The following is a 20,735-nucleotide window of genomic DNA, read 5'->3' as shown; positions in this document are numbered from 1 at the left end:
CAACAAGAAAAGTATGTTATATGTCATGTCACCGACAAGAAATAAAACCAGAAACATCTTAGTGACACATGAGGTCAAGAACACAAAGCTGATGCTACTCCAGCACCCCACACTAAGGACATTACTTTCAACTCTAAGGACACCACAGGGGTCAAAACTAGCTAAGCCCAAACTGATAATGGAATACAAGAGCCTAGTTCAAAGGCAAAAGTCATCAGGAATCTTTCAGTGCTTACCCCTGTGAAATTTCTGGCATAAAATCTGGAAGAAATGAAGAAAAGCATACTAATCTATGGGAAAGGGTTCTAGAAGCACCATAGTGGCTTTAATAAGTTACGGGGGGGGGGGGGCGGGAGGAAAGCTATCTGTTAATTCTGAGATCTCTAAAAAAAATAAAATAAAAAAAATATATATAAAAGAAAAAGAGAAAAACACAGGGAGAAAGGAGTCAAGAATAGATATGCAGTTGGTGTGGTATTAGCAGAGCTGTAAGAGGTATATAGCACTCAGAACATTCCCCCAAAATTGTCACAGTATACTGGAGTATATAAAGGTTCAGTGGCTTGGAGGTTTTAAATTAAAAAAAATGCGTGTGTATAGAAGAAGATTGTACAAAGGATCTTACCTGATCTCCTCCTACAGCAATCAGCTCTCCCCAGGGTTCAGAGGTGGCTTTAACATCAGAATTGAAAAGAAAACAGGCATTAGGCAAAGCGCAGCAAATGTGACAGAGGGCAGGGACACAGCTTCCAGTAAATGCTCTCTTTTATTAGTTAGTTCATCAAAACATTTCAGTTTTCTCTGCAAGATCTGAATCGGAGCAGCAATACAGTCCTTTGTCTACTGTAACATTTCCATAGGAGTTCACATGACAGACGTCGTGCACAGAACCAACTCTTGGTGTGTTAAGTCACACAAAACCCAGACTGTATTCCTAAGAGCAGGAGCCAGAAATTGCTTGTAGTCATCTTCTCATTACTCAGCTTCGAGCACCACACAAGAAAACAAGAAATTTCTTAGGGAAGAAAAGTGACCTTGTATTATTATTATCTATTGATAATTTATAATCACAGAATGCCATGCTCTAACGACAGAACTATTACAGTAACTTTGGTATAACGGGGTTGGCCATTAATTTTTGATGAAGTTCGTTTATTAGTATTTTTGGTAAGTGTTTAGACATAAGAAATTTTTGATGTTCTGATAGACTTTGTATAGAAATAATCTTAATTAAGTACCCAAAGCTTTAGAAAGTATTTTGATGAATATAAGATCTGATTAAGACACACAGTAATGAGAGAGGTATAAGAAAATGCAGTAAAAATATATAAATTTCAAGTGCAAAAAGAAACACCATTATTTCTAAAGAATTCAAACCTTTCTTCTCAAAACCAGCTCTCTCTTGCCCTAATAAAGCTAAAATACCAGCCTTTAGATAGGCAGTGCCACTATTCAGCTGGTAGGTAAGATACATCTATTGCACTAGAAGTACAAAGCTAAGAAGAATGCATATTATTTTATTTTTAACCTTATTTACAAAAAGATATTGCACCAATCCATTGTCCTTTTTAAGTTTAACATGTTAAGGAAAAAGCTATTATTTACAAAAGTTAAAAAGAGAAGTGCAAAAGCAGACTGAAATAAACCAGAAAGAATAAAGTTTATTTAAATTGCTAAGTACAGCTTATTACCTGACCAGAGCCCACATCCAGTATGATCTAAAATAGTTTGTATCATAGATATCTGTAATTTTAGAAATCCTTGCATTTCTCTGTAGGTACAACCCTTATCTTTTACACTAACCACCAGAAGGCCTACATAAAATGTAAAGGCTAACCATAGCTTAACTTATGAGCTTTATTTCTCCAGGGAAGTGACGTTCCTTTAGGTAAACTGAAAAAGCTACACGGTATTATACATGTATTTGAAAAGTAGTGATAAATCAGACATGATGGTTTTCATTCTTCCTAAAAACCATGAGGAAAAGTTTGCTGATATTTCAGAACTGATTATTCCAAAGACACAGCATACGGTCCCATCTCAGCCTATCTGCCACTGGGACTGTCATGATGCATTTCTGGGGTATAAGTAAGTAGAACAATCATCACCCAGAGATGAAGCAACGCCTGGGAAAAGAAAAGAAAGAATTAACTTCTCAGCACTGACCATCACCTTTCACAGCAGCAGTAAGTATGAGAACTCTCAATGAGAGCTAATAGAATGAAAATATTTTTACAAAACTAGGTTAAGTATTTTTCATATTATTCAGATGCTCCTAAAAAAATAAATTCCTATTTGCACAATGAAATGCTGAGTCAAGATTCTAAAGAAGCCATTTGCAGAAAACTGAAGATTTTACACAAACAGCAAAACTAAATCTGTAGCAAACCAGGCTGCTTTATACCCTCTGGCTTCGCTCTCCCTCCGTGCCCCAGTGACTCCAGCTGCTCTCTGAGACTCAGCCCCCAGCCAGACCTGTGTGATCTGCCTCGAGTGACGGGTCAGTCACTACTCCTGTGCCAAGTGGCTGACACCAGACTGTGCAAAACAGCTGAGTTCTGCTTTCCTTACCACAGGCACTGACTTGAGGCATATTTTATGAACTTTTTTTAATGTTAATTCTCATTTGAATTTGGCTGAAGCTATCCAATTAGAATAGAAGTTGCTGGGGGTGCAACAAGGGAGATAACTGACAGAATACATAAGCCACATTTCCTTAAAAAAAAATATTAAACATTCAAGTTACAATAGTCATAGTCAAGGTTCAAGTCAAAAAAGGGTAACTGCCACTGACTGCCCAATATACAGCTCCTATGCAAACATCATTGAATTTCACTTCAGATAGCAGCTTAGCTGGTAGAAGTCTTCATTGTTTCAGTACAAAGCATTTTATTCATATGTTGAAAAATCTTAGTCATGAACAGGAAGAAAGAGAGGTTAGGAATTAAACATCCCTGTTCCTTCCAGCACCTAATAGGCTGGAAGAAGCAATTGCAGGGGGGAACCACCATTTCCTTTATTCATGTGTGTCTGTCTGCTTTATATCCTGAAATAGCAACAGCTGCTCTTGGAAACTCTGTTCAGAAGAATCATTACGCCTTCTCAAGCAACATTTTTTTTTCATTTCAAAGACTCAAAGGCTCAACTAGTGGAATATTTTTCAAGAGGGAGACTGCAAACCTGCCTTACCCCAGGTCACTTAAACTGACAGACACCTGCCCTCCAGTGGAAAAGGAGGAATTTGCAAGCCTGGCAATCTCATGGGGTACCAGGGAGCAACTCTACACTTTTCTTGCCACTTTTTCCAGCTACTAGAGAAGCGTGATTATTAGTCACTGAACAAAAATTTAAGTGCCAAATATTAAAAAAGCTATAACACATTATTTTACTAAATGCAGTGCAGGCAGGGGTGGTGGGTTAACCTTGGCAGCAGGCCACTATTATTCTGTATTTTAGTACTAAACCTCTACTTTTATGTAACTACCATTTGAAAGACTGTACATGTCTTTAAGACTGCTATACTAACAATTCCTGGGAAAACTGAAAACTGCCAAGCAACAGGACTCCAAAAGGCTCTTATGTAAGTACCACCTAGTCTGCTTTACAAAAAAAGACACCGAGTTGTTGAAGTTAGTTATATAGCCTTTTGAACATCAAACATCTTGCAATTTAAGAAGTATTCTATAGACTGGCTACAGAAATGTTGCATTAAACTTCTGACTTTAAAGAAAGCTTACTCACCATGTAAATGATCACAAAGACTCTGGCTATGGGATACCGCCTGAGAAAGATCCCCAGCCGAATGCTACGCAAGAGAAAAGCAAAACACACGAGTTAGCACTGAGCAATAAATTCCTGTGCCTCTCATTCTAATCACCACAAACTCATCAACATCAGCTGATGTTATACACATGGCTTTGTTTCTGACTGAATTTTACTTCATGTACTCAAGACATGAAATGGAGTGAGAAAATTCAGAATTCAGCTCATAAAACATGTTCTCCTAAGTTTTTCTGTTACATCCTAGCCTCAGAGTGTGAAAAAGAACTAAGACTCAAGAGTTGTACAGGTATTTTAAAGCTCACAAATATGCTATATATTTATCACATTTTGTTACTTGAGGAGCTGTCATGAATCATTCAAAAAAATTTAAGCAACTAAAACTTTGGATTCCTTTGAAAAAAACCAAAACAATCGATCACTATCACTCTTACATTTCATCAGACAAAAAAGACCTGGGTTTTCCTAGTTTACTCCTAGAGTGCTACAAAGCATCCTGCATTAGATGTGTGCTCAGTAACACCTGCTAAAAAAACCCAAGCATATACTGAAGTGAGTGTGATACTGGCAAAGGAAGTTTAGTATTAAAACATCACATATAACAGGTCCCAATCATGGAAATCCTGATATTCTTCACAATGAAATTAATGTAGCTTGGGAGCATAAAGGACTTTCTCTTGCTTTCAAAGCATTAAGAAGCATTACCACATTTTTTTTTTTCTATTGGTATTTGATTCAAGTCTTGCAACAGACCTTTCTTTTGAATATTGACAATTAACCTAACTGCTCAGAAAAGGATCAAAGCAAGTCTTTTGCTGGATCCAGAGTAATTTTTGTTTACTAATGTCTCGAACAGATTATCTTTCAAGACAAACAGCTGCACTGGGTCAGAACCCAGAATCTTGTCTTCATCCAAATGCCCAAAGAGGAGTAAAAGAAGACATATGCTACTCCTCCACTAATACACTCTTACAGTGTTTATCACAGATACAGTCAAAACCTCCAGAAGTGAAAAATGTACAGGATGGTAAAGTAAAAGGTTACGGTTTTTCTGCATAGTTTAATGACCCTTTTGTATCAAAAATCTACAAAAGCATTGTTTAAATAATTGACCATAATTTGCACAAGCCCAAAGGATATTAATAGCATAGGAAAGCACAAGTGAGCTAGGCCAATATTTAGTAATTTATACTGTACTTTAGCTTTATTATTTTTTACTTTTATCTTACATAGAAGCAATTCAAAGCAGAAGGCAAAAAGATTGCAGCAATTACAAAATGTATTCCCTTAGGACATTCTTACCTAAACTGATCTATACTACTGGCAGCTTTGCGAACTCTCCCATACATTCCTGCCATGTTTGTATCCACGTCACTGAACAGGACAGGAACATTGCGCATACGAGCACCTTTTTGAAGGGAAAAAAGCAAAAAAACCTCATTAGTCTAAAACCAGCTAAGTTGTTGTTTAAGCAAAACCAATCTATAGTGTATAACAAAGAGAAAAAAATATAAAAATAGTAATTAGTCTGATTTGTTAGTACCATTTTTCTGGGGGCAGAGGAGTGTGTTTTGAGAGCAGTATTCTTGATGAACTTTGATAAACAGTCAAATGTTTCTTCAACTTAGTACATTTTTTAAATTTATTATAGTTCACTAGATGGACAACTTGATGCCAATTCTATCATCTAGTAATAATTCTAATATTAGGTGTATAAAATGAAGGATTTGATACTGTCACAGTTTCTCCATTTGCTTTTATTTCTCAGAGTAAAATTTTCATAGCATTTCTGATACTAACTTGAATATTCCAAAAATTTCTACTTTATTTACATTTTTACTATGTATCAACTAAAAAAAAAATTCTCAGATGTTGCCTTTGTGCAACTAAACTTACGCTTATTGAAGTTACCTAAAAACAAGTCAAAAGGAAATATATTTCAAATTTTCTAGTTCTCCTGCCTTATTTCTTTAAAAGTCTTTCATAAGCAGAAAAACAAAAGTCTAGATTGTCATTTTACACCTCTTAGTATTTGTCCATTGCTTTTAAAGTTACTTAGCATATATAAAAAATTACAAATTTTGACTTTGAAAAGTAACATCTCAAATCCATAGATCAATTGCTGAGGTTCTCCTACAGATACAGGATGATCTCAGCACAGCACAGACAAACCAACCTCAGCAGAACCACCATATTTTAAGCTGCTTTTCAAGAAAAACAGAAAGGAAGGAGGAAATCGATTCCAACCACAATTCTGATCAACTCTCAAAAGGAAGTGTCTCATTCTTGCTCACTTCTCAAACACTTTTACAAGGGAAGAGTTATATCCTGCTTCTGACATTCAGTTTAAACCCTAAAGGACAGATTTATTGGCACCTGTGACAGGAATTTTAAATACAGTTGTTCCAATAGAGCCATAGTACTAAGAATTAAAGATGAAATTTGCTTTATAAAGTTTACTTAAAGTCATTTACACACAAAACGTAGCTTCTACTTAACTATTTTTTATGCTACTGGCTGCTGTTGACAAGGTCTCCGGCGGAAGTTGCATATTTTCAGCATTTTTTTTTACTATAAACTCAGACTTTCAGAGAAAGACATTAGGAAACATAAAAGCCTGAACTGCAGAAAGGACAGAGTTTTAAGTATTACATTTCCTTATTTACCTTCAGCACTGTCAATGCCTGCCATATTAATGGAAGGTCCGTTACTACCAGTGCCTGGGGTAGCCTTCAGCTGTTGCTCGAGTCGTTCCAGTTGATAGACAAGTGAATTTTTCTCTGTGCTCAGGCTCTCTAACATGGTTTGCTTCTGAATTAGTGTTTCTGTCAGCTGATGAAGCCGATTTTCTAATTCTGTCTGACTACTACTACTCATAGCCTTGTTTGTCAGCTAAAAAACAAAACAAAGAAAAAAAAAATCAGAGTAAGTTCAAAGTCTGACCAACTAACACAATACAAAACTCTAAAAATCTATGCCCTCCAAGAACCAAGTTATTCCACTGCAGAATCTTTTACAAGTTAACGTTATCAAAATGGTCATCAATGAGTGTAATAAAGAACTTAATTTGGCCAGTTGCTAAAACAAGATTTTACACGACACAAGAAACTCTTTGTAAAAATGTATTCCTATGTTTTCCACCTCTAATCATATGAATATTTCTGTATAATCCTGAGTTTGATCACAAAAATCAATGCTACACCTCAGAGCTGAATTTAAATGGCAGACAACAAAATAGCAAGATAATCCAGTCTGGCTACCACACGTGCAACTTCACAAAAGAAGTGAGTATGCAAAATGTTTTCAAGTGAGGAAGGAAAAACTCAGTACAAACAAGCAGAATATGATGCCATTCTACAGAAAAGCTTGAATGAAAATGGTGAAAATGCAGGATACTTTGCAAAGAATTGAGGGGCACTGAGGCAGAAAACATGATTGTACTAGCAAAGAGAAACTACAAGGACAGCAAATGAAGACGTGGATCATATAATTCAATTTTCAGAAAATACTAAAGCAAATGGGAATCTCCAGATTAGCCATATGTGCAATAGCTCATCTATTCACTACAATCTTGGACTTCAGCCACTCGTAGCATCATATACCACAAAGATGTAGTTTCAATAATGCAATAACAGAATCAGCAGGAACCAGGACAGTGAGATATCAAAAAATACAAATTAGATGCAAGGCAATAGGGCACCTGCATGTAGTTTGAAGCTTGTATTACCAGAAGAATCATCCACCAACAGGCTCAAGAAATTTGTACACAACACAACAATTTCCAAATCCTCCGACACTATAACTGTAAAGCTGACTATTTTTCATTAGGCTAAGACAATTTACACAAAATGAGGCCTATGTACACTGTAACTCACTAGTGGGGCCTTTATGCTTCTTTTGTACAGTTTAACAGATTAATAGTTCTCATCACTGTTTTCATTATTGAAGGTGATAAAAGTTTTTTTCTATACACACAGAGTACCTGATTTCTGAGCTTCTGAATTTCTTCCTCTCTGTCTTTTATTCTGCTTTGCAAAGTATTCTTTGTTCGATACAATTCTTCTTCGGTATAATGGAGTTCCTATAAAATGTATTAAAATCGCAAATAAAAGATTTTATACATATATATAATTTTGAGACACATTCTCGTATCTAGAGTTTCACACTAGAACACAGGAAGGCAATATGGTGCAATCGAATATAAACTGGAATTTAATTTTAGTTAGATGTCTAACTAGGATGGGGAAAAAAACAAGAGATCTGAGCACGAAGACACAACCTCAAGACTTATCAAACTCTTTTGTGGAGACTGATCTAATGTAAATATTAATTCAGACTTGTTTACTAAGAGTCACACAATTTAATTAGGACCATGATTTCTCTTCCTTATACTCTCACCATTTATGACATTGCTACCTTGAAACGATGTCAATAACGTAACACAAACAATTAGGAAACATTTTGGAGGGGGATCTGTAGTGCTAAAATAAACCCATTAATCTGAGATACCATTTTTGAAGTGTTTAAAACCCCTTGGTGTATCTATAATTCTGTATGATACGGATCTTCCTTTAAAGATTAGGATAAATTAACGTAATAGAAAGGGAAAGGAATATTAGTAAGGGATAACTTACTGAACAGCAAATCTAACCATAAGTTTTGTTACTCCCATGGTTTAGTGGCTATTTTAACTCCAACTTAACGACCTGCCATGCTTCTCCTTTAAATTAAGACAGTCTTCAAATCACTGTATCACTTCAGCTGTCAGTTGCTATAGAAAACAGATAATCCTATTCTCCCTTCAAACTACAAGATGTACAAGAAATAACATGTCTACTTGCTTTCCATCTTCAGTCTCGGAAACCTTAGCACAACAGTTAAAGGAATTCCCAGACAGAACAGACCATAATTGTATTAAGTATCAGTGCACACAATTACTTCAAAACACATGTAAATGTGTCTCATCAAAAGGAATACTTCAGTTTATACTTCAGTAATAACTGATAATGCCTTTTTTTTTTTTGTAACATTCACCTCTCTTTCTGTATGTAGCGCTGACTTAAAATATACCCCTCAGAAGGGCAGGAGTAACAAAATACAATCTACCATCTGCTTTGATATAATAAACATCAGCTATCTATCAAGAGCAGACCTCGACTTCTGCCTTTTAATTAGTTCAAGCTGCTAGCATCTCATTAAAATGTAATTTCTGGAAGGACAGATAATCCTATAAGAGAAATTGTTCCTAGCAGATACAGTGTACTCTCCTGTTTTCCTCATTATCAATTCTCTCTAAGTTTTTTCTTACAGAGAAATTTTTTAATAGGGTACAAAGCGTTTGTCTGATTTCTACTGAATAATAAGTTTGTTCACCTGATATATGAGCTTGCCTTTTTTCCTCCCTCTTTTTAACACAAAACTGCTTAAATCAAGGGTGAGTTTGCTTAAAAAGATGACATCAGCTGACAAAATTCATTAATATAACTTTATCAGCGATGTGTCTTAAGGAGCAGTTTCGAAGTAACAACATTTAGATTCAGAAATGAGTATCAAGTGGATTAAAAGAAAATAATCTATGAATTGGTACTAAAATAACATTGGTTTATGAGCTAAATTTTATGTAGTAATTGAGCACAGGAAGTTTCACAGTAACCATTTCTAGTAGTTGAGTTTCTTGATATAAATAATGGTTACAAATGTTACTATATCCCTATTGTTTGATTGTTCCCCTGCTGAATAACGTTTAAGACCATTATCAATTTTGTACACTCCCTAGGGTCATGTTTATTCTTTAATACACCAGTAAGACCCCTCTTGATCAGGAGTATCCAGTACTAAGCAATGGACAGGGTCTTCTGGTTGCGCTTTGTCCTAGTGACATTCATTAAGCTTTTGGGGATTTCTTGGGAATGCTAGACACAAAAAAAAACCCTAGATGCTGTATAAGCTACTCTCTTATTAAGCCAAATGCTTTACTGATGACATTACATGATACCTAAACTAAGACCTTTCAGCTTTCAAGAATTTCTTACCTGCTTTTGCCGTTCTAGTTCAGCTTCTGTCTCTTGTTTGGCCATTTTATGTGCTGCTATTTGCTCTTGTAGGTCCTGAAGCTGCTCTCTCACTGACTCAGCTTCACTTACCTGCTGAGTCTCCATATCCTGGAATGAACAGAAATGTTACCATCTCACTAATGTTCAAACAATACTGCAATCTGTAACAGCAAAACAAAGTTGTATCTGCAATATTGCTTCAAAAGGAAAATGAAGGTGATGGCGTATTGAATAAGTGATATTTGGTGGTTTTATACAAAGTATTTTCACTAATGCCGTAATAAACCAAATGCATTTTGTGAACATGAAAAGCCTCCACTTTTTCCCTCTACTGTCTACAAGCTGAAACCGTGTGAAGCAGGCTTGCGTGCAACTGCTGGGCTGAGCCAATTATGCCAGCAGACGACTGGGATTACGGCTCTTCAAGGATTAGCAGCCCTTGAGGGAAGGGATATAGGTGATCTCTACAGAATCACCAGACTTGTTTGGAAAGAAACGTTCCCCTCAAAAGGAGCACACAGTAGCAAGGGAAGAGAGAAGTGGCATTTATAGTATTCCTCCCACACAACCTGAAGTGGTGAGAGAGAAGATGGAAAGAAATCAGGTATCAATAAGCGTTTGTCTCATCTTGAGCAAAAGCTGGTTAATTTTAATACTAGGTCAAATAAACACTAGAAGGAACAGCACCAAAGTATACAAGGAAACAGTCCTTTGTGCATGGTTAACTAACTACAAATACATGTGTACACAATCACAGCTACCTGCAGCTCTGTTCTCAGCTGTTGGATTTGCCCCATTAGCTTTTGTATTTCTTCTCTCTGAGTGTCTCGCTCGTGTCTCAGTTCTTCCAGTTCCATTGTGCTTGCAGCATTGCTATCCAGGCCTTCAATACCAGAGCCTTCTTTTAAGCTGTTTATTAACTTTTCTTTAGACTGAAATAATAAACCAATATATTATTTATTGCAGTATTTAATAAGTGCTCAACTAGAATATACCAAAATTACTTTGCTCTAAAATTCAAATGTAGACATACAGTAAAAGAACTGCTTTATCTGTTCTTCTAGCCAAGTCAATAATGAATGAAATTAAATTCAAATAAAAATACTTCCCCACTGATAATTTTTCTGACTTCCTGTATGCCATGAGACTAGATTTACTGAAAACCGGTGTTATCTTAGGAAGAATACAGCTTTTCTCTTTAGAAGTGCCTGGAATGTCAAACATGACCCAGACCACAATTTTGACTTTCCAGATACCATAAGAGAGAAGACAGACACTAACATCAACTAAAAACAAAACTGACCCCCTTTCAGTCCATCCTTTCCTGGGCCAACAAAACCAAGTAAGAGCCAAATACAGCAATAATTCTTCTGGGAAAGAGGATGAATCATTTTATTCGGAGCCAACCTGATCTCAGCTCGACATTGACTTCTGATCTCATGCTTCTCATATTTATCAAGACGACTTAAAACCTGTCCTTGGTTATCAGACTAAATTACTTATTCTAAACAGACAAGTTCATCTTCAATATTTTGCTAACTTTTATAAACAAGACTCAAATTGATCACTTTTGGATTTGGTATATTTGACTACTTAAGTAGCACAGAACTCTGCATAAAATACCTAATTTTGCCATTGTTTATATAATGCTGATCACATATAAACTTTCAGGATACATAAAAATACTTCCTTTGGTTTACACATAAGAATCCTTTATACACTATGCTTCAGCCTCAAGCAGAAGAGAGCAATATTCTTGACTCAAGAACACTGGGTGTGGGACCAATTGTAGGCTACATCTATTTATCCATCTGCCTAAGATTAGGCTCTCAGATGCAGAACACACTGATGGATGCTGCATAATAAGTGCAACAGTTCACCTGGATTTTTCCTTAAATTCAGGACCTGAACTTCCATTTCAATTACTTAAATCAATCTGTAAACTTCAATTTACAAAATAAAGACTGGTAGCTGTTCTTTATAGGCATCATTATAGACATGCCCCCAAATATATTACAGGTCACATGAAAAAAGAAACCCACAAATTGGATTATTTGAAGGATAACACCTTAAAAAAGTTCAGGTAAGTGTACAAATCAAGCTGGATTTCTTTACAAAAATGCTTACTTGGAGTATGCGAGTAGCTTTCTGTTTATAGTCTGCCAGTTCCTGTTTTGCAGATTCTAGGTGGTTTTTAGTTATTTTGACTTGTTGCTGAAGCTCATCAGCTCTCCTCTTTTCATCTAAATACTTTCTTTCTGCTACAGTTATTCCTTCTGCCAAGTTCTGACGCTCTGCTTCCATTTTACTTAGACGAGACGCAAACTCATTCTATGAGCAATAAAGAAACAATACTTTGTGTTTAAACACAGTCTCAACTTTAACCTAGAAAGGAAAACAGAAAGTTTAAAAGCAACTACACATGACACAACACCTTTGACCTACCACCTCCAACTTAAAGATGCATTAGTGCTATGTGGAAAGAAATCCTGCTTGCTTAAGCAAGAACTAAATAATAACATTAAAAATATGCATTTCTTCCCACCACCAGAAATACCGAGGGAATAACAATCTTTCTATTATTTACATTTGGCAAAGAAAAAGCAAGCTTTCCCCTCAAAAAATATTATCAAATGTAGTCTGCCATATTTTGATGTAAAAAAAACCCAAGCCAGACACTGATAAATATTTTCAAAGATGCTACTATACATAATAAAAGCCAAGCTAAGTGTGGAAAGCAGTCTCTGGCAATGATGTACTCACATATTTACCACACAAGTTATTGTCCAACTTAATGTTCTTAAGATATTCAAATTGTGTAACAATCTGTTGTGCAACAACATAGCATGGAAAATTAAATCAATTGCTGCCTTAGTTTTAAAACACATTTTAACATTAAAGATGGCATTACAAAAAAACAGTAAAAATTATCAGCATTAATCCTCTAAAACTTTTGATTACGAAGCTTTCAAAATAACATATAAAAAGTAAACCAGTATCACAAGGATACTTAGTGCAGCAGACAGCACATCCTTCAACCACTTAGTGTCCTGAACAGTAACTGAAGTCAAGGGGAAGAGAGCGCAGTTGGAACCTCACAGATTTGACCTCAAAAGTGGAGCCTGAAACTGTTCCTTACTCTTCATGTCTAACCTGCATTTGTTTGTAACTTTCTTGCTCTCGCTTGAGTGCGGAGTCTGCATCATGCAGCCTCTCCTGAAGAGTTTGAAGGGCTTGATTTTGCAAACTGCTCCCTTCACTGTGGTCTTGAATTATCCTGAAAGAACAATATACATATTAATTGAAAAAGAAGAAAACTAGTGTGATTTTCAGGTAGAAATAGGATGACTTGGTTTACAAATCAGCTTTGAAAATTTACCCAGCCATACTGAGTATGGCTGGTTACAGGTGTGAGGAGTTAATGGCTCACGCATCTCCCCCCAACCTATATTCTGGAACATCCGATTGTTGATTCATATCCCAGTGCTGAGATGTCACAAAAGTCTTCGAATTTGTGGATAAGTAAATGTATTTTTCAAGAGAAAAACATTTTTCTCGAGAAGTTCAGCTTCAGGTCTCTGACACAAACATGAATACTTTATACAAAACGGATTTCAATAATTAGGTGACAATTGCCCCTATTTAATACTCAATTGCCCTGTTCCCACTGCCAGCTATGAATATAGCAGGCTCAGAACAAACTTTCATCCTCATATTTCAAATCTTGATACCATCCCTTTCCCCATTAATTTATTTGTTTTTATTCTTGAAGAGACTAAATTATCTACCTTGAATTTTCAATCTTATTATTATTTGCAGAATTACGAAGTATGAAATCATGAAGTACCGTGATTTTTCACTCTGCAATGCTTCCAAAGCTTCTTTCCGAGCACTTAGGAGCTGATCAGCTTCTTGCAGCCGTACTTTCAGCACAGCTAGCTGTGAATCCTTGGCACCAACAGCTTCTGTCAGATCATCAACTCGAGCTCGAAGTTCTCTAACCATCCTGTCATTCTTTGAATGGTCCACATTCCACTTCTCAACCCTTTCCCGGGATTTGTTCAATTCTACGAAACAAGAAATTTCTTTGAAGTTTACAAAAGCAAGGCCCTGTAAATGGCCAGGATGCACACACCACATTTCTTACAGAAAGAAATTAAATACAAGTTGAACTAGGAGTGAAACTTCATGAGCTACCAAGAAGTAACAAATGCCAGACTGGCTGCAGAGCACAACCCATAAAATTTTGCAGGTGATCTCAAAACAGGCATTGCACTTTGTGTCACACTGCAGATGACTGACAAATTTTACCTGTCCCACGCCTTGCAATGGCCAAGTGTTGAATACCCCTGTGTGAACTAGCCTTTGGAAACCTCTGCATACAGCACTTAGTTCAACACAATGTGACAATGAGCTCAACAAAAAAAAAAACCAGTAGAAAAACATACCAGTCTTGAAATAACGCCTGAATACTTACACAGGCTTCTGGTTTTAATCAAACATCACATATTAAACTTCAATGGAAATTACAATTCTCTGGCTTATATGGTTACTTCGAAAAATATGCAGTCCCTCAGTTGTATGCCTAACAGCAGGACTTTGCTCAAGGTTTTATCATTAAAGTGTTTAATTTATATTCACATTTTTTATATTTGCCATTTCATTAGGCTTTGAAAAAGCTAGTGAATTCATACAAAAATATTAAATTTTATATTTTTACTGTCAGTTTCTAGACATCAGAGATTATAGCCTACAGCCAGAAAACAGTCAGATTTTGAAGTATTTAAAGGAATTTACTTATTTAAAAGTAAGTATTTTGCAGTAGCCATTAAAATGCAGGAAAAGTATTTTATGACTGATAAGATTTTCCAACGCTATTTTAATATGATATAAGTTTTGGAACTAACTTGATTGCATCACTTAATTGACAGGTGTGTTATCTTTTTAGTTGAATAAACCTTTTAGTTTTTTCCAGCTCATTATTCTGAGACCAAGAATCATTTTGCTTGGTAAGTCATACATGCAAATTTAACTAGAAAGATTTTACTACGAATAGAAAACACTAACATAGAATAGCATTGGTTTTTAGTTCACTAGCATTTTAACAATATGATACAGTTGAGCTTCCAAACCCCAATACCTTCTTGTGTTTCTTTGGACCTCTGAATTAATGAAGCCATTTCTTGATTTAAAGATTGAACTTCATTCCGCAGCAGCTGATTCTCCAGACGAAGATTGGATAGCTCATGTGATTTGCAATCGTCATTAGCTGAAAGGCTGGGATTAGTTACTGCACTTTGGGATGAATCCTTCACGCCATCACCTTGTGCTCCCAGTCGAGAATCTGAACTGTCTGGAGTTTCTGTACAGAGAGATGCAAGTTAGAACTAATATATGTATAAGTTGCCTTAACGTAAACAGCAATTTCATGTTCTACATCAGCGGTTAAATGAATTAAAAAAAAAAAGTAACAACAGCTCATATTGAAATGGAACATGGAACAGCTTCTCCCAAAGGACTTGCACAAAATAGGACTATTATATAGTATACATGCATCATGCAGTGCTTTTGTGAGAGATGCAAGTTAGAACTAATATATGTATTTATAAGTTGCCTTAATGTAAACAGCAATTTTGTATTCTACATCAGCGGTTAAATGAATTTAAAAAAAAAGTAACAACAGCTTATATTGAAAAGGAACATGGAACTGCTTCTCCCAAAGGACTTGCACAAAATAGGACTATTATATAGTATACATGCATCATGCAGTGCTTTTGTTAATCTTGCAAGACAAGACATGGAAGTTATAGAAATTCCTATTACGTTAATGTCAAATTCAAAATTTTAAAACTTTAATACTTTTTTATGACTATGTTGCCCAGAGATGTCTTCAGAAGATGAGACAGTAACAGAAGAGGTTACATATACATAGAAACTAACTAGGGGAATTTTTAGTACAAGTTCATCCTAGTTTTCCATTATGATTTTGATTTCGAAGATGTAAACTTTATTTTTAAAAAAATCTCTTCAGATGGCTACACTTATTTTGGTATCAAACCTAAATATATAACTCAGCCACATAGCTACGTATTTTAGTTATCTTTATGTAAAAAAGCATTTTAAGAATAATTTCAGTCTACACTTATTTTGGTATCAAACCTAAATATGTAACTCAGCCACATAGCTACATGTTTTAGTTATCTTTAGGTAAAAAAGCATTTTAAGAATAATTTCAGCAAAACATCATCTTACTGATAATTCTGTATTAATAAACCTCTCAAAATATTTTTTCAAAAGCACTTTTACTATGAGAAATGAAGCTGCAGTGATTTGAAACAGAAACATGATCTTTCCTTTCTCTAATGAAAAACTATGAAGTAGATACACTCTGTCAAACTGTTAGAAGCTTTCTGTCAACACAAACTCTAATTCTTTAGATTATGGAAACCAAAACACAGGTTTTTTGTTTTTCTTTTTTTTTAAATCTTAGAACCTCAGTGGGAACAGTAAGGGAACTCCTGGCAGTATTCTGAACTTGCAGGGAGGGAGGAACGCACAGCCTTTCCCCATCACACACAAACACACAGAGTGCCCCTGATTACTGCTGTGAAACTGATACACCCACTGTAACTGTCTTGATTTCAGCATTCAGACAGTTAGCAGCTTTGCAGCAGGGTTAAGATGAAACAACATAGTACGCAATAAGCAAACAAGCAGGCTATCCATAAATATTCCTTCTAAATTTACTGACCCAGATGAGTAACTGCTGAAAATCCAGGGGGACAGACTGCAACTAATTCCAAGCAAGACCGCAGTTCAGCTGTCGCAACGTTCTTTACTCCACCTTGTGATCACCAACCAACCTGCTCCACCTCCCTTGTTACCACTGCAACAGCTCCTGTCACAGCCTTTCCCCATCACACACAAACACACACAGAGTGCCCCGGATTAATGCTGTGAAACTGATACACCCACTGTAACTGTCTTGATTTCAGCATTCAGACAGTTAGCAGCTTTGCAGCAGGGTTAAGATGAAACAACATAGTACGCAATAAGCAAACAAGCAGGCTATCCATAAATATTCCTTCTAAATTTACTGACCCAGATGAGTAACTGCTGAAAATCCAGGGGGACAGACTGCAACTAATTCCAAGCAAGACCGCAGTTCAGCTGTCGCAACGTTCTTTACTCCACCTTGTGATCACCAACCAACCTGCTCCACCTCCCTTGTTACCACTGCAACAGCTCCTGTCACCCAGAGCCCAGGGAGCTGGGGCAGACTATTAATTCTGAACATCATCACACTAACAACTAGCAGCAGTAAAAAGATTTCTTCCACATTTTCTCAAACCCTTTCCTATTTAAACAGTTCTAAGAAGTGTAATTTCCTTCCTTTTGATTAATTTACACAATTTCCAAATTAACAGTTTATCCTTGATCTGTTGTCTGGAAAACTCAATAGACTAATGAAGCTAACAAAGCAAGAAATTAGCCATTTGTAATACATATTAGATTACATCCACGGCAATGTACAAAGGATAACGTTAACTGGTTTTGTCTATAGTTAATGTATCATAAACTACTTCAACAGATGCTGTACAGAACATTTAAATCACACAGACATATCTATGCAATCAACTTTAAAACCAGTGTGCTCAAACTCTATGTTGTAATTGTGTGCTTCCTCACTTGGCAGCTCCACAATGCAAACTCCACTCAAAAATCCTCAGAAGAAAATTCTGAGCAAAGAAAATACTGAGCAAAGCAACTGTGTTCCTGAAGCACTAATCAGCAAGGCAATATAGCGAGGTCTAACTTATTTGAATTATTATTAGTAGTGGTAAACCTTATTGAAAAGATAGCGAGGTCTAACTTATTTGAATTATTATAAGGAGTAGTGGTAAACCTTATTGAAAAATACAGGCCCAGAAACAAAACATTCACATCTTTGGAAATGATCCCTTTTTACATCTAAAGCTGTCCAGCATACTTCATAGTAAGTAAAAAACTGGCATTTACAATGATTTACATGCTCAAAGTACTGAATAAATAATAACGTATTCTAACTACACTATTTGGAAAAAATATAACCATTTTCTTCAATTTTATAGAATAAACAACAGCAAAGTAACACAGCAACAGCAAGGACTGAGTATAGACTGGACAGTCTGATAGAAAACACAAGTTCCTGACACTTCCCAGCCACACTGTCCTTTGTGTTGACTTGAGAATAGCCCCAACTTTTGTCCATCTGGCCTGGAGGCTCTTCCAGGTGTCCAGATTTATACTGCAGTTAATGACACTTCTGGCAAAGCAAAAGGCTTTATCTATCCAGCTCTCTCATGCAGATAGTTCCACAACAGCCTGTCTTCACAATCAAATTCCCACTCTGCAGGACAAGCAAGTTAAACAGCTTACCCTTCTTCCATGGTGGAACAGAGAGAACCTCACATCACCTCACCTGGTGCATTGGGCAACAGCCAACACCATCTACCAGCCAGTGAAAGTCACTCACTCTCCTACATGGCAACAACAGGTAAGGGGCCCTGAGTGATCAAACAAAGTCAGCAGTGCCTGTGCTTCTAAGCAGGGATGTATGAGAGCTGACACAAGGTTAGGTCATGGCTCAGGGAGGTCAAGGTGAGCAGCAGCAATGAGGTAGATCAAGAAAACAAAAGATTTAGGTATTAATTATGCAGCTTGTCAAATTAGCATGGTATCAAAGATTATCCCAGTGACGAAAAAAAAATAGTTAAAGACCCTGCTGTATTCCACACATTTGACATACTGCTACCACTAAATGTTTCATGAAGTGACAGTAAATCCATTACCTAGCCTTACCCTAGACACATTTGGGTTTTAAATATCTCTAGGTTCAATACTATTTAACTACCATTGCCTTGGCTCCTGATGGAATTATCTTCAGTAGTTGTTGCACTCTGTGTACTTGTAGACACAGAACTAATGCTTGAAGTCCGAGAGTGATTTTGAAGAACAGGTGCCTTGCTCTTCTCTTTTTTAGAGTCCATCCTTCCATTAGGCTCTTTCTCCGAACTGTTGAGAAAGTCAAATAGCAATTCATCATCAGGTTCAGACTTTTTTCTTCTCACAAAATGTGAGGTAGCTCTGGGTGTGGAAACACTTTCTCCTGGAGAAGCAACCTCCGAAGATGTCCTACGTGCTGGCTTAACATTTGCTGTTCCTGCTAGGATTGTGGCCTTCTGATGTTTAATATTATCAGCTGCTGAGGAGATGAAGGCTGGTTTGGATGATGTCTGATATTTCAGTTCTCCACTATGCTGGTGCAATTCAGAATATTCATTTCCAGAGTCCAAATTCCTATGATCATAAACTGCACTGCTTGCTGTGTCTTTTTTGCTCAGAGCAGATGCAGCTCCTTGATCAACTCTGTTGAGCAGATCTTCTGCCTTTCCAGCGAGATCAGCAAGCCAAGACATGATGGATGACAGCTGATAAACTCTAAAAAATTAAGATTTCAGGACCATATGCTGCAAAAGACATGGAATAATTACAAATCAGACTGGTGTTGATAAGGCAAGATACATGGGTTACCTAAACAATTGTTCTGTTAATCTGTTAGTGCCATAATTATTTTAACAGGTTTCTGCTGCTCACTTGGTATTTTGCTGTTTTGGTAACTGATGGAAACAAACCCAATCAGTTTCTGAGAAAAACAGACAAAACCAAGGCTTAGCTATCAGGCCACCGTATCTGTTTCTGGCATCAGCACCAGCTACATAGAATCCAGCCTGCTAGCCAATCTGGAATGATAACAGATAATAAAGTTTACTTGCACCTGACAAAACCAAACCCCATTGGAGGAGGAAAAGTGGCCAGATAACTGTTACAGTAACCAATAACAACACAGCCTTAGATGTTTGGCCTACAGATTCACAGGCTGGGTCAGATGAACTTCTCCCCAGCGAACTGCAGCCTTCTGTGACACCAAGAAGGTGGACAGGAGCAGGCCATCACTCCCACCCAGGGCCTGCAAGACCACACGGGTAACATGTGTGCCTCCACCTCAGCTCCCGGGAAGGGCCCCTTCACCCCAGGGCGGGTTTGTGGAGGGTCCCTTGGCCCTGCACATCCACGGGTGAGGCCTGGCCAGCCTGCTAGCCAATCTGGAATGATAACAGATAATAAAGTTTACTTGCACCTGACAAAACCAAACCCCATTGGAGGAGGAAAAGTGGCCAGATAACTGTTACAGTAACCAATAACAACACAGCCTTAGATGTTTGGCCTACAGATTCACAGGCTGGGTCAGATGAACTTCTCCCCAGCGAACTGCAGCCTTCTGTGACACCAAGAAGGTGGACAGGAGCAGGCCATCACTCCCACCCAGGGCCTGCAAGACCACACGGGTAACATGTGTGCCTCCACCTCAGCTCCCGGGAAGGGCCCCTTCACCCCAGGGCGGGTTTGTGGAGGGTCCCTTGGCCCTGCACATCCACGGGTGAGGCCTGGCAGGAGGGCGACGCTCAGGGTGGCCTCTGCCTCCCCCACCCCTCACCCTTCCTCTCTCCCTCTCTACCCAGCTCAGCACGGCCGCCTGTCCCCCAGCCCTACCCGGCAGCCTTCAGGACGGACGGAGACCTCAGCACAGCCCGGCCCTCACCTCCTCCCAGCGGGGGAAATCTCCAGGCCGAGGGGGAGAGCCGTGAGAGGAGCGGGGTACAGCAGCAACCCCTGCCAGGCCCCGAACCGGGCTGAGCGGTGCTAGCCCATTTTCCGGCAGACGTGGCCGCGCTTCCGGTACGCGAGACGCAGGCGCCGGCGGAGACGCGTGACGTGGAACGTCGCGTCACGCCCCGCCCATGGCGCGGGTGTTGCTGTGGAGCAGGCCCCCTAGGGGAGGGGCGGAGTCGGTGTCCCGGG

General features: G+C 37.8%; 1 protein-coding gene across 2 annotated transcripts; it reads right to left on the bottom strand.

Moving 5' to 3' along the window:
* Positions 1 to 747: 747 nt before the first annotated feature.
* On the bottom strand, positions 748 to 20,612 carry GOLGA5 (golgin A5). Of its 2 annotated transcripts, none has more exons than XM_014957718.1 (13): positions 20,427 to 20,612; positions 18,727 to 19,342; positions 14,974 to 15,195; positions 13,681 to 13,900; positions 12,987 to 13,110; positions 11,961 to 12,164; positions 10,595 to 10,765; positions 9,813 to 9,941; positions 7,763 to 7,861; positions 6,447 to 6,672; positions 5,083 to 5,188; positions 3,742 to 3,805; positions 748 to 2,126 (listed from the first exon to the last, which is right to left on the bottom strand). In XM_014957718.1, the coding sequence occupies exons 2-13, from the start codon at positions 19,289 to 19,291 to the stop codon at positions 2,046 to 2,048; spliced, it is 2,211 nt and encodes a 736-aa protein (XP_014813204.1). In that variant the 5' UTR covers positions 19,292 to 19,342; positions 20,427 to 20,612; the 3' UTR covers positions 748 to 2,045. The 2 variants fall into 2 exon arrangements, with proteins under 2 accessions (XP_014813204.1, XP_014813205.1); XM_014957719.1 differs by having other exon boundaries at positions 20,476 to 20,612.
* Positions 20,613 to 20,735: the final 123 nt, after the last annotated feature.

Source organism: Calidris pugnax, unplaced genomic scaffold (assembly GCF_001431845.1).
Source record: "Calidris pugnax isolate Ruff unplaced genomic scaffold, ASM143184v1 scaffold211, whole genome shotgun sequence".
NCBI lineage: Eukaryota > Metazoa > Chordata > Aves > Charadriiformes > Scolopacidae > Calidris > Calidris pugnax.
This window is presented reverse-complemented; position numbering and strand designations above follow the sequence as displayed.